General features: G+C 42.1%; 2 protein-coding genes across 4 annotated transcripts in view; both read left to right on the top strand.

Annotated features, from left to right (window-relative positions):
• Nucleotides 1-558: 558 nt before the first annotated feature.
• Nucleotides 559-2,256, top strand: LOC112415171 (zinc finger protein 280A-like). The gene has a single exon (XM_024768021.1). It carries the CDS (start codon nucleotides 559-561, stop codon nucleotides 2,254-2,256), a length of 1,698 nt encoding a protein of 565 aa, XP_024623789.1.
• A 5,691-nt stretch (nucleotides 2,257-7,947) lies between these two features.
• ZNF280B (zinc finger protein 280B) overlaps nucleotides 7,948-15,037 on the top strand; it is a 14,971-nt gene continuing 7,881 nt past the window's right edge. For 2 of the 3 annotated variants that reach the window (XM_024767931.1, XM_024767933.1), the window contains exons 1-2: nucleotides 7,972-8,179; nucleotides 8,770-8,829. The gene's annotated coding sequence lies outside the window, so the exon portion shown is untranslated. Of the gene's footprint in view, nucleotides 8,180-8,769; nucleotides 8,830-15,037 lie in introns of all 3 variants that reach the window. The other variant, XM_024767932.1, reaches the window with a different exon arrangement.

Here is a 15,037-nt window from a genome sequence, read left to right as displayed (position 1 = left end):
ACAGCAATACGAGCATAGATTCGTTTCCTTCTTCACAATTTCACAGATAGAAGATGCATTCTTACCATAGACCTTAGCAACATCAGCGTACAATTTTTTCTTCTTTTTTTTTAATCAAACTGAGAACTTTTGCCTTTTTACCTAAAGGTAGCATTTTATGGATTCTCTCTGTCATATTTGAATTGCCAGCATCACTCTGCTTGTGCTTTGGGGCCATTATTAAGTAAAATAAGCATGACTTGGACACGAGCACTGTGATACACTGACAATCAATCTGATAACCGAGTGTCCCAGGTGGGAGGAAGCAGGACGGTGCGAGACTCCCATCACACTCCTCAGAATGGTGTGCAATTTAAAACTTATGAGTTATTTATTTCTGGAATTTTCCATTTAATATTTTCAGTTAACAACCGAGAGTTCACTGAAACCCCAGAGAGCGAAAACTCGGATCTGGGGGGACAACTGTACTGACCGTGTCATGTGGTTGCCTTTAGGTGGGAGTTTGCCAAAAGAAAGCAGTAGAAGAAGGGACCACTTCAAGCAAAAAGCGGTTGTAAAATGGCACACGCCTTTCTGTGTGAGGAAGCACAAGCACCAGAACGACCAGAGAAGAAGATGGGAGGGTCCAGACCCAGAGACGAGGACGATGACAGTGCTGAGGTGATCTTTGTTGGAGTGGAGCATGTCAATGAAGATGCTGAAACCCTCTTTGTCAGAGTGATTTCAAATTCAAAGCCGGTCATTTCTAACATTTTGAACAGAGTGACCAGGGACTCATCCTCAACAAGAAAGAAGGGTCACGTGAGTCAAGATACGACTTACACATTGCAGCCTGCAAATTGCAGGACCCCGATGTCAAAGGCAGCAGCCATTTCACCGGCTTTTCAATCTGAATGGGGAGACGCAGATAGTCCTATTATTTTTGAGCCTTCGTCTAAACCTGATTATAAAATGAGCTCTCTGCAAGTCATGCTTCACAATTCCTCAGAGTTGCTCTCTCCATGGCCTCATTGTCTACCTGGAGCTGCATTCTCGGTAGGAGGCAAGGATAAAAGTCCTCGTGATTCAAAGCGACGTCCCACTTCAGATATGGATATATACAGTGGGAGTCCCAAAAGACCTAAAGTCAGCCATGGAATCCCAGGGGGACAGGCCTTAGCTGTGGCCTCTCCAGGTATCCTTCCCACAAAGAACATGAGTATGACCCCGGAAGGTGTCCCGACCTCGTCAAGCCATGTTCACAATGGGGCATCATTTCCATGGGCTCATGCATATAACCAGGCACGTTACCATGTTATGGATCCAGATGGAGCATGTAGCTTGGAAAGGCTGGCAAAAACAGATCATTCGAGTCTAGCAACTCAAAACAAGACTGTTGATCCCAAGAAAGGAAATCTGATCATGTTACTTGATGATTTTTACTACGGACGGCATCCAGGAGACAGGCAGCCAGAATGGAAGACCCACACAGCCTTCAAATGCCTCAGCTGCTTGAAAGTCCTAAAAAATATCAAGTTTATGACCCACGTGAAGAACCATTTGGAATTTGAGAAGCAGAGGGATGACGGCTGGGAAATCCACACCACCTGCCGGCACTGCCACCGCCAGTTTCCCACCCCCTTCCAGCTGCAGTGTCACATTGAAAGTGTCCACACTTCCCAGGAGCCCTCTGTGGTCTGTAAAATCTGTGAATTGTCCTTCGAAACAGATCAGTTTCTCTTACAGCACATGAAGGTCAATCATAAACCTGGCGAAATGCCCTATGTGTGCCAGGTTTGCAATTACAGATCGTCAGACTTTGCTGATGTGGAAGCACATTTCAGAACACGGCATGAAAACACGAACAGTTTGCTTTGTCTGTTTTGCCTCAAAATTTTCAAAGTGGCGACATCCTACGTATATCATGCTTGGAGGCACTGGAACAAGAGGGTCTTTCAATGTTCCAAGTGCCGGCTACAGTTTTTGACTTTGAAGGAGAAAATGGAGCACCAAACCAAGAATCATCAACCATTTAAAAAACCAGAGCAACTGGAAGGGCTGCCTCCTGAAACAGAGGTCAAGATCCAAACTTCAGTTCAACCAGGACCAAGAGAGGCAGCATCCGTGATTGTGACCAGCACTGAATTCCGAGTGTCACCTGAAAAAACTACCAAGAGGATGGCTATGAACACGAGATATTCCAGACGTATTGCATCAGGGGTTCTGGCTAAAAATTATGTTCTACCCACCTCCAGAAATCCCAAAAAGCTGAATTGAGGCTAGGCCAGCTGTACGTAGTGGCTCGTAGATGCCAGCAAGCAGTGTCAGCGCCTGTCTGGCTTTACAGTGACTGAGGTTGTACCTGCTTCATCTCTCCACTGTCAAGTAACTCGAAGTCTCCATTCTCCTTCCCAGCCACCCTCTCCTTCCCAAAGTAACCACTTTTCTGACTTCAACCACCAGGGATTAGTTTTTCCTGTTTCTAAATTTTAAGTAAATAGAATCACACAATAGATTCTTTTTGGTCTGGTCTTTGTTTTCTTTTAAATAAGTGAGATACATTCTTGTTGTGTGTCGCTGTGGCACATTCTTTTTCATTGCCGAGTAGAATTCCCTTGAATGAATATGGCACAGTTTATGTATCCATTTTATTGTTCCTGAACTTTGAGGCTCATAATTTTGCTATTTTGCATAAAGCTGCTATGAGCGTGTGTCTGTCTTTCATAGTAATTTCTTTAGGATATCTATATCTATACATCTAAATATAGATATGAGAAGTTCTGAAACTGCATAGATTTAGCTTTCTGGCCAAACACTTTTTCAAAGTGATTGAAACAATGTGTATTTCCACCAACAATACTGTGAATTCCATTTCTACAGCTCCAACACTTGGTACTGTCAGTCCTTTTCAGTATATAACTGAGCAGGACCCTGCAGGGCCTTCCCAGGGACAGACCCCCACCCCCACCCCCATGTCCCTGCCTCTTATTTGTAGAAAAGCTTTAGGTCCTAGGCCTTCCCCATGTTCCAAAGAGTGAATTTAACTAGAGAAGTGAGAAAATGCAGAAACAAAAGAAAACAATCAAGCAAGCAAGACAGAACAATAGTTTAGCCATAAAACAAAGTCAAGGATCTTTAATTTCTCCTCAGGGGCTACAGATAATATCCTGAGCCATATCCTTGAGTTGTTTTGCAGAAACTAAAACCCCCAGAAGACAGAAGAAGTTAACTGTATGCTGCCCACCAGCATGTAGACCCCAGACCAGCTGGAACCAGAAGGTTGATGATGTTGACTCCTGAAATACAACCTCGGTCACCTCACCACCAACCAATGGTCATAATAATTGTGCATGAGCCGATCACACACCCTGCCGCCCTCTCCCTCACGTTGTATTTAAAAACCCTTCCCTGAAAGCCATCCCAGAGTCTTTTGAGCATGAGCTGCCTGTTCTTGATTGGTCCCATTTTGGATGGCTTGCAATAAACACAGTACTTTCCTTCATCACAACGTGGTGTTAGTAGATTTGCTTTACTGTGCTCGGGCTAGCAGACTCAAGTTTTGTTCAGTAACAATTAGTGCTGTTCTCTCGATGTTGTAGTGGTATCACATTGTAGTTTCATCTGCATTTCCCTGATGAGTAATGATTTTGAGAATTTTTTTCACATGCTTATTACTCTCTTTTATTAAGTGCCTATTCAAGTCTTGCTCCTCCTCTTAAAAAACAAAACAAAACTATAGACTGTTCAACTGGGAAGGGCATTAGGGAACTTCTGGGACCCTGAAAACGTCCCTTATTTTGGCCTCGATGGTGATTTCATGGGTGTACATATGTACAAAGAGTGGTGCTTCATGGAATGTTCTGTTTAAGAAATTGTCTGCCAAGGACATATTCCTCTCATGTTTTCTTCTGGAAATTTTACGGTATAGCTTTTCACAGTTAGGTCTGATCTAGCTCAAATGTATTTTTTTTTTTATTTATGGTGTGATAAATCAAGGTATCAACGTTAGTTTTTTCATATGTGTATTCAAATCAACCACCATTTACTAAAAAGACCATGCCACTGTATTGCAGTGGAAGCTCTGTGTAAATCAGGGAGATGGCTGTATATGTATTTCTGGACTCCATTCCATTTGTCCAGTGCCCTGTCTTGTGCTAATGCCACAATTATTATAGCTCTTAATTACTGGGGTTCTGCCTAAGTTTGTGTGATGGTTAATTTTTTTTATCGACTTCATTGGGCTAAGGGATGCTCAGATAGCTAGTGAAACATTATTTCTGGGTATATCTGTGAGGTGTTTTCAGAAGAGATTAGCATTTGAATCAGTAGAATGAGTAAAAATATAAATCCTCAGCAATGTGGGTTGGCATCATCCAGGAGAATGTGGATGATCCCTAAGATGGGATGTGGGTTCATTGCTAAGAGAACAAAGGGGAAGGAAGGGACATCCATCTCTCCTTTGGACATCAAGGCTCCTGGTTCTTGGGCTTTCAGATTGGGACTGAGTTATATCACTAGCTTTCCTGGTTCTCCAGTTTGCAGGTAGCATATGGTGGGACTTAACATAAGCCAATTCCCATAACATACCTCCTCATGTATATATCCTATTGGTTGCGTTTCTCTGGAGAACCCTAACACAGATATCTGGGAGTTTAAGTTCTCCAGCTTTGGTGTTGAAATTATCTTGGCTATTCCAGGTGTTTTGTTGTACTGCAGTGGTTATAGTGAACATTCTTATCTTGTTCTCAAGACACTGTAGTTCATCGTGTACTGTAGTTCATCAATTGTGACATGAGTTATAGGGCTTTTTGTAACTACCCACTGATTGCAGGAAGATTGAGCTGCAAATCAATAACAGAAAGATATGGGAATTCCTGGCAGTCCAGTGGTTAGGACTTGGCTCTTTCACTGCTGAGGGCTAGGGTTCAATCCCTGGTCAGGGAACTAAGATCCCACAAGTCTTGAGGCATGGCCAAAACCAAAACAAAACAACAAACAAAAAAACCAACCAGAAAGATAATTAAGGAAAAAAAACCCAAAATTTTGAAATGAAGCAATATAATGAAGCAAACAGGGCTGGGGCCAGAGTAAGTGTTGCCAGGAGCCCAAAGTGCAAACGTGCCATGCCTGTGTTTCACAAGCCTCTTTAATGTTGTGGTCTGAGGCTCACCCTAGTCCTGATTCTGATTCTAAATAACTTGTAGCTCCTATGAGAAATCACTATGGAAAAAATGAAAATATTTGAATTGAATGATATTGAAAACAGCAAAATTTATGGGACAGAGCTAAAGCAGTTCTTAGAAGACATTCATATGTTTAAGTGCATTATGTTTTAAAAGAAGAATGATCTAAGTCAGTGCTGTCCACAGAAGTTTCTGCAGTGATGGAATTTTTTTAATGTTATTGTTACATTTATTTCCTAAAATGTAATGTAACATTTACTTCCTAATAAGGATGATCAGCTTTTCACATGTATAAATGTGTATTTTTCTCTTCTGTGAGGTGACCTGTTCATATCATTTGCCCATTTTTTGGTTGGAGTATTCATCTTGTAGAATTTTCTTTTTGGCCATGCTGCGAGGCTTGTGGGATCTTAGCTCCCTGACCAGGGATCGAATCTGTACTTCCTGCAGTGGAAGTGTGGAGTCCTAACCACTGGAAATTTCAGATGGAAATGTTCTGTATCTGCTCTGTCCAATATGCCACATGTGACTACGGAGCTGGTGAAATGTAGCTAGTGTGACTGAGATATTAAATTTTTAATTTTATTCAATTTTATTAATTTAAAATTAAAAGGTAAAGCTAGAAGAAACAGATCTTCCTTAAAAATGAGTTCCAATTAATTTGTGTACTTGATGGTTTGTGTTTCTCATAGATGTTTCCTCTCAATGAGATTCCTTGCCCCTCCCTAAGTGTAGTTTGGATTTAGTGACTTGTTTCCAATGAATAGAATATGGCTGGGGGAGAAAAGTAACTTTACAGTGGAGAAACTAGTGGTAAGTCATATTGATAGTATGTATTCCTGATGGGAAGTGATGAGAAGGATACCTCACCTCTGCGGTATAGTTCTAAAAACCTATAAACCCGTGTAACCGGGAGAAACACATCAAACTCAAACCGAGAGTCATTTGGCAAAATACCCGACACTTAAGGATTCCTGAAAATTGTCAAAAGTCATGAAAAGCAAGGAAAGTTTAAGAAACTGCCATAGACCAGAGTAAGCTAAGGAGGTGCTACAATTAAATGTGATTCGGTATCCTATATGGCAATCTGGAACAGAAAAAGGACATTTGTGGGAAAACTAGTGAAATTTGAATAAAGCCTGGAGCTTAGTTGATGGTAGCTTACTGAAAGGTATTGGAGTAATTGTGAGGCCTAAAGGAGGTCATTTCACATATACACATTTTAGACATTGCAAATATTTTCTCTACATTACATCCTCTTCATTTTGACTATGGTATACTTCACTGAATGGAAATCTTCAAAGGATCAATAATATTTAGACTGTGTGATCTGACCATAATGCAACAAAATGAGAAATTCATAAAGAAACAGCTTTTAAAATCCCATAGATTTGGAAAATAAATATATTAATATATAATACATAACCCCTGTTTTAAGAAGAGAATATTAGGATATTAGGATATACATGGAAATTAGGATATACTTGGAAGTGAATGATAATGAACACATTATTAAGCAAAAATTGTGGGACACAGTTAAATCTGTACTTTAGTAAATTAAGGTAAATTTATAGCATTACATACAAGAGAAATCAGAGTTACAAATAAATGAGTTAGGCATTTATCTCAAAAACTTGTAAAGGAGAGCAACAGAACAAACCTATAGTAATAAGAAGGAAGGAAATAATAAAGAATGGAAAATGAATATAATAGAGAAGAAAATAGCATTATAGATTAAACCAAAAACTTTTTTTTTTTTCAAACGATTACTAGGAGATTCCAGCAGAACAGGGCACTTAAAAAAGATTCTGTAGGGGCTTCCCTGGTGGCACAGTTGAGAATTTGCTCTGCCAATGCAGTGGACACGGGTTCGAGTCCTGGTCTGGGAAGATCCCATATGCCGCGGAGCAACTGGGCTCGTGAGCCACAATTACTGAGCCTGCGCGTCTGGAGCCTGTGCTCCGCAACAAGAGAAGCCGCGATAGTGAGAGGCCCGCGCACCGCGATGAAGACTGGCCCCCGCTTGCCACAACTAGAGAAAGCCCTCGCACAAGAAACGAAGACCCAATACAGCCATAGATAAATTAATTAAAAAAAAAAAAAAAAAAAGATTCTGTAAAGGACCAAATAATACTTTAGGCTTGCGAATATGATCTCTGGCAATTAATCTACTTTGCAGCCATAGATGATAACTAAAGGAACAAGCAAGTCCCTGTTCCAACTTTAAGGACTCTGATAATTGAATTTCATATAATTTTCACTTGTCACAAAATAATATTCTCTTTGTGGTTTTCCCCAGCCATTAAAAAATGTAAAGCTCTAAAATAAAAAGAATTTTTTTTTATTGTAAAGCTCTTTTTTTAGCTCGCTGCAGGCTGTTCAAAAACAGGTGGCAGGCTGCACTGGATTGGCCCCAAATGCAAGTCCAAGAGGACGGGCTTCAACACCCAGTTGCAAAGTTCCTTAAGCAAGGGGCCGGCAGATAGTGCTTTTATGGGAGAGGGATCGCACCTGAGGATTGCAAGAGCTGGACTCCCCTGAGGGACTGGGAGCCCGCTCTTTACCCTGAGCCCTGGCGAACTCTGGCGTCTTGCCAGCCCAAGACCTTTGAGACACAAGTTCAGCCTGGCCCCGCTCCCAACGGTTGCAACTGCTGGGGCGCTAGAGAGCGCGCATGCGCCCACCCGGACTCGCTGCCAATCAGACCACAGCGCCCGACCTCGCGCCGGCACCTGGCAGCCAATCACCGGTGACAGCGGGCGCGCGAGCTGGGGCGTGGGCGTTGGCGGCGTCTGCGGCGCCCGGGGCCTCAGGAGGTGTAGTCGCCTCAGGCTTCGCCAGGGGAGCGCCTCGGGGCCGGTGAGCCGCCGGACGTCTGGCCCCGCCGTCGACGGGGACCGTGGCGCGGCCGGAGCGGTCCCTGAGGGCCGAGGGGAGGGTTTCTCGGGTCCTCACGAGCGCCGGGCCTGGCACGGCCCTGGCGGCCTGTGTGGGGCCGCGGGCCCTCAGGAGGGAGGGTGAGGCCCAGGCCCTGGCATCCCTTTCACCCTATCCCTTCCCCAATGTGGGCGGGCGCCGCTCTCCGTCAGCCTCCCTCCCCCAGGGGTGGGCCGAGCTGGCCTCGGGGGAAGGGCGTATCAGGCCCCCGGCGCCCGCCGAGGTCTCCTAATGCATTATAACACAAAACAATGTCAGGGCAGTTCTGTGACGCAGGCCCGGCGGGGTTCTGGAGAGCCGTGGGCCCAGGCGCTGTCAGGAGGGCGCAGCTAAAAAAAAAAACCCAAAAAACAAATCGATCTAGTGGCTTCTCCCCTGCCGCTGCGCCTGGGCTATTTTCTTGTTGACTGGGCCTCGGCCCGCCCCCGACCCCTGTGGGAGCCCCCCTGGGCGCCCGAGGTCCAGGCTTTTGGTTTGGGCAGGTGGCAGATGAGGTGGTTTTTACTGAGAGAGGGGAGGTTGGAGGGAGAGGCTTGTTCGAGATTCTGTTCTCTGGTTCAGTGTGAGACGCCTGGTAAACATGCTCAGGGCAGGACCAGCTAGGGCCTGGGGGATAGGATGTTCCCGTAACACGTGACTCACCCAGACCCTTTTCTCTGCTGGTCTCTAGGATGCGACCTGCTCCTGCCTGAAAAATCTCAAGCCCCCAGGTTTTCAGTGCGCGCCTGAGGTAAGGTGACAGACGTCTTTCTAATGAGAACCAGAGTGCTATCTATCTATCTATCTATCTATTTATGGCTGTGTTGGGTCTTTGTTGCTGCACATGGGCTTTCTCTTGTTGTGGCGAGCGGGGGCTACTCTTCGTTGTGGTGCGCGGGCTTCTCATTGCGGTGGCCTCTCGTTGTGGAGCACGGGCTCTAGGGTGCACGGGCTTCAGTAGTTGCAGCGCACGGGCTCAGTAGCTGTGGCTCTCGGGCTCTAGAGCACAGATTCAGTAGCTGTGGCGCACGGGCATAGTTGCTCCGTGGCATGTGGGATCTTCCTGGATCAGGGCTCGAACCCGTGTCTCCTGCATTGGCAGGCGGATTCTTAACCACTGCACCACCAGAGAAGCCCCCAGAGTGGTATCTTTTTTACCCTTAGCGTTTTTCTTGTTCTCTCCCGGGCTAACACGTTGTTGTCCAGAGAGCGTTCTCCTGCGTGGGTGGGAGCCGACCCAGAATATGTGTGACGACTTCAGGGCACTCATTGGTTCAGCTCCTTCTGGAGCCCTCTAAGTTGCGGCCTTAAAAAGGGGCAGGGGGCTGGGGGCCGGCTTTCACCTGCTGTTTTGAAAGGGAAAAAAGTAAGAGCACCATGGATTTCTAAGCTGTGTAAAGCTGACTTCTACCACGCAGTGAGGCTAATGTGGGCTGATGCACGTGGCCTAAGGTTTCAGCTAATGTATTAAAATAATAGTGATGGGAGCCCCCTGGTGGCCTCCGGGTTAGGATTCTGGACGTTCACTGCGGTAGCCCGGGTTCAGTCCCTGTTGGAGGAACTGGGATCCCACAAGCCACGTGGCACGGCCAAATAAATAAATAAAGTGGTTCATTCGGAGTAAATGTGTTGTGATTTAACATGATTCCATGGGATTAGTTTGTTCATTTCTGTACCCTTTTCCTTAAGGGTTTTATTTCATGAAGTAATTGAATGTGACTGGATGGGCGGGGTATCTGCGTTCACTTCATGTCAGTAAACAAGTTTTTATGCCCAGCAACTTGTGCATACAGCTCTGTTGTATAGTTACTTATCTGTCGCTGGTACAACTTTGAGTCCTTGGCTTGACTATACAAGTTTGATTTGACTATACAAGCTTCATGGCATGTCAATTTTGCCATGTTTTGTTTTGTTTTGGCTGCGCCGCGTGGCTTATGGGATTTTAGTTCCCCAACCAGGGATTGAACCTGGGGCGCCAACAGTCAGAGTGCTAAGTCCTAACCACTGGACTGCCAGGGAATTCCCGTTTTGTTTTTTTTTGTTTGCTTGTTTTTAAAATTTTGCTGTACTTATAGGAGAGCTATTCTGTGTATGACAGTTCAGAGTTGCACGTACGACATGTGAGTGATATGGTAACTTGAAATATCTGTGTTGTACACATTATCTCACAACTTAATAGCTTGAAAAAACATATTATCTCATGGTCTAGAATCCAGGAGTGGCTTAGCTGGGTGGTTTTGCCTCAGGGTCTCTCCATGACTTTTGTTGAATCTAACTTCACTCACTTGGCTGTTAGCAAGGGGCCTCAGTTCCTCCCTCTCTGAGTCTCTCCATGGGGCTGCTCATGTCATGGCTGCTGGCTTCCCCCAGAGCGAGTGATTCAGGAGAGAATTTGCACCCAAGATGAAGTGCAGAGTCTTTTTCAGAAGTTACACACCTTCACTTCTGTCTTTGCTTAGTCTCACAGTCAACCCTGTGATAGTGCGAGGGAGAGCTACACAGGATTGGGAATACCAGGAGGCGGGATTCATTTGGGGCCATCTTGGAGGCTGGCTACCATACTCATTAATCCACCATGCCAGCCTTTCTTCCTATGGTCTCAGGTCTGTTACTATGAGTGAATTATTTGGCTTGTGTACACTTCTTGTATACTAGATCCAATCAATTCCTGTTTGTTCACGGATATTCTAGCAAGTCTCTTCTTCAGCTTAAGTTTTCTGTTTACCTGGATGGTTCCCATCAGCAAACAGGCTGATTATAATGTCATCTCTCATTAAAAAATCCATCTTTTGATGGCACATCCCCCTTCTGCTTGTTTTATTTCATATTTGCTAGTTATAGGAAAACTTCTACAGAGTTGGCCATACTTGTTATCTCCAAGTCTCTTGTTTTCTTTTAAATCCACTCTTGTCAAGGTCACTAATGAATTCCACAATGTTTAACTCAATGGTCAATTTTTAGTTTTTATTTTATTTGATTTATTGGCAGCATTTATCAAAGTAGTTCATTTCCTCCTCCCTGAAAAAAATTTTCATTTAGATTACAGGATGCTTCTCTTTCTTGATTCTCCTCTACATACAATTCTCTCACATACAATATGTGACCTTTGGTGTCTGGCTTTATTCAATTAGCATGTTTTCAGGTTCATCCATGTCATAGATACACAGCAGTGCTTTGTTTTTATGGCTGAATAGTATTCCATTGTAAGCATATACCACAGTTTTGTTTATCCATTCATCAGTTAGTGGACATTTGGATTGTGTGCTCTTTGTGGCTATTGTGAGGAATGCTGCTATTAACATTGTTTTTGCGTGGACTTAATGTTTTCAATTTTTATGGGTATATATCTAAGAGTGAAGTTGCTGGATCATATGGTAACTCTATATTTAATTTTTGAGGTATTGCCAAACTGTTTTCCAAAGTGGTTGTACCACTTTGTAGCAATTGCACCAGCAATATATGAGGATTCCAATTTCTCCACATCCTCTGCAGCACTTGTTATTGTTTCTCTTTTTGATTATAGCCAATCTAGTGGGTGTGAAGGAGTATCTCATTGTGATTGATTTACATTTTCCTAATCATGTTAAGCAGTATTTCCTGTGCTTATTGGCCATTTGTATAGCATCTTCTTTGGTGAAATGTCTCTTCGAATCCTTTGCCTGTTTAAAAAAGGTATTTTTTATTGTTGTAAAAAACATATAACATAAATTTTACCATCTTAACCATTTTTTTAAAATTCATTTATTTTATTTTTGGCTGCGTTGGGTCTTTGTTGCTGGGCTCATGCTTTCTCTAGTTGCAGCTAATGGGGCTACTCTTTGTTGTGGTGTGTGGGCTTCTCATCGCAGTGGCTTCTCTTGTTGCGGAGCACGGGCTCTAGGCACGTGGGCTTCAGTAGTTGTGGCTTACGGGCTTTAGAGCGCAGGCTCAGTAGCTGTGGCACACGGGCTTAGTTGCTCTGCGGCATGTGGGATCTTCCCAGATCAGGGCTCGAACCGTGTTTTCTGCATTGGCAGGCAGATTCTTAGCCACTGCACCACCAGGGAAGCTCCATCTTAACCATTTTTAAGTGTTAAGTATATTCACATTGTTTTTTTCTTTTTTGTTTTTTTGTTTTTGCCACGCTGCACGGCTTGCAGGATAGTTCCCGACCAGGGATCGAACCCAGGCTCCCTGCAGTAAAAGCACCTAACAACTGGACCACCAGGGAATTCCCCATTTACATTGTTTTGAAACAGATCTCTAGAATTTTTCATCTTGCAAAATTGAAACTACCCATCCCATTAAACAACAGACTTTTCCCTCTCCTGCTAGACCATAGTATCCACCATTCTCCTTTCTGTTTCTTTTCTATTGCTTTGACTACTTTGGATACTTCACATAAGTGGAAGCATGCAGTATTTGTATGTAAGCAAGCTCTGTGATGTCTCTTCTTGGCACTAATCCAGTCATGAGGGACCTCATGACCTTATCTTTATGACTGGCTATTTCATTTAGCATGATGTATGATGTCTTCAAGGATCATGCATGTTGTAGCATGTGGCAGAATTTCTTTTTTATGGCTAAATAATGTTCCATTGTATGTGGATATCACATTTTAAAAGTTCATTCATCAGTTGATGGACATTTAGGTTGCTTCCACCTCTTAATTATTGTAAATAGTGCTGCTGTGAGCATGGATGTGCAAATATCTCTTAGAGACCCCACTTTCATTTCTTTTGGATCTATATCCAAAAGTGGAATTGCTGGATCATATGGTAGTTCTATTTTTAACTTTTTGAGGAGCATTTATACTGTTTTCCACAGCATTTGCACTATTTACAATCCATCCATAGCACACAAGGATACAGTTTGTGTACATGCTTGCCAACAGTTGCCCTCCCCTCCCCTCCCCTTCCTTTCTCCTGCCTTCCTTCCCTCCCTCCCTCCCTTTCTTCCTTCCTTCCTTCCTTCCTTATAGTAGCCATCCTGATGGATGTTAGGTGATCTTTCACTGTGGTTTACATTCAATTTCTCTGATGATTAGTATGTTGAGCATCTTTTCATATACTTGCTAGCCATTTTATATCATCTTTGGAGAATTATCTATTCAGGTCCTCTGCTGATTTTTTAATTGAGTTGTTTTTTTATTCTTCTGTTATAAAAGATCTTTATATATTCTTTTATCACATATGTTAGTATCTATATGTGTCCCTTATAACATATCAATGTATATGTATCACATATATATGTGTTCCTAGTCACATATATGATTTACAGATATTTTTCTCCCATTCTGTGGGTTATCTTTTTACTTTCATGACGGTGTCCTTTGAAGTCGAAAAGTTGTCAATTTGATGAAGTCCTGTTATTTTTTCCTTTGTCATTTATTCTTTTGGTGTCTTCTCTAAGAAACCATTTACTCCAATTTTCTTTAAAGAGTTTTTTTAGTTTTAGCTCTACTTTTAGTTTCACAATCCATTTTGAGTTATTTTTTATATATATGGTGTGAGCAGGGGCCCAACTTCATTCATTCTTTCACATATGGATGTCCAGTTGTTCCATCAACATTTGTTGAAAAGATTTATCTGTTCCCCACTGATTATTTTGGTAATCTTGCTGAAAATCAGTTCACCATTAATGCATGGGTTTTTTTCTGGACTCTTGAATTCTATTCCATTGATCTATTCCATTGATCTGTTTCTATCCTTATGCCAGTGCCACATTTCTTGATTACTATAGCTTTGTAGTAAGTTTTGAAATCAGAAAGTCTGAATCTTTCAGTTTTTTCTTTTTCAGGATTGTTTTGGTTATTCTGAGTTCCTTGAATTTTCATATGAGTTTCAATTCTGTGAGAAGGCTAGCCAAGATTTTGATAGATCAGTTGTGGGAGTCTTGCCATTTTAACAATATTAAATCTTCTGATCCATGAATGTGGGATGTCTTTACATTTATTTAGGTCTTTAATTGCTTCAACAATGTATTTAGTATAATTCAGTGTTTTCAGAATAAAAAAGCGCTGCATTTCTATTAAATTTATTCCTAAGTATCCTTTTTTTCAAAAATTTATTTTACTGAGGTATAGTTGATCTACAGTGTTGTGTTAATTTCCTCTGTACAGCAGAGTGATTCAGTTGTACATATACATTCTTTTTCATATTCTTTTCCATTATGGTTTATCACAAGATATTGAATATAGTTCCCTGTGCTATACAGTAGGATCTTGTTGTTTATCCGTTCTATATGTAATAGTTTGCATCTGCTAATCCCAAACTCCCAATCCATCCCTCCCCACAATCCTTGGCAACCACAAGTCTGTTTTCTGTGTCTGTGAGTCTGTTTCTGTTTCATAGATAAGTTCAATTGTGTCTTATTTTAGATTCCACATATAAGTGATATCATAATGATATTTGTCTTTCTCTTTCTGATAAGTATTCTTTGTAACGGTGTAAATGGAAGTGTTTATTTACGTTCATTTTCAGAACATTTATTGCTACTATATAGAAACATAATTGATTTTTTTATATTGATCTTGTATTCTGCAACCTTTTAATTCTAATACTTGTTATGTGGATTCCTCAGGATTTTGTATATACAAAATCATGTCATCTCGAATATAGTTTTACTTTTTCCTTTTCCATTCTGAATGCTGCTACTTCTTTTTTTTTTTTTTTTTTTTTAACTCCTTTTTCTTGCCTGATTGTCCTGGTTATAGAACTTGAGGTATAATACTGATTCAAAGTGCAGTAGTAGACATCCTTGTCTTGTTCCCAATCTTAGAGGAAAAGCTTTCAGTCTTTCACGACTAAGTATGATGCTAGCTGTGGGTGTTTTACAGGTACCCTTTGCTTGAGAAAGTTCTCTTCTGTTCCTAATTGTTGAGGGTTTTTTGTTTGTTTGTTTGTTTTTCATCATGAAAAGGTGCTAGATTTAGTCAAATGCTTTTTCTGCAGGCAGGTTTTTTTTTTTTTTTTTTTTTT

Source organism: Neophocaena asiaeorientalis, unplaced genomic scaffold (genome assembly GCF_003031525.2).
Source record: "Neophocaena asiaeorientalis asiaeorientalis breed wild unplaced genomic scaffold, Neophocaena_asiaeorientalis_V1.1 scaffold828, whole genome shotgun sequence".
NCBI classification, from domain to species: domain Eukaryota; kingdom Metazoa; phylum Chordata; class Mammalia; order Artiodactyla; family Phocoenidae; genus Neophocaena; species Neophocaena asiaeorientalis.
This window is presented reverse-complemented; position numbering and strand designations above follow the sequence as displayed.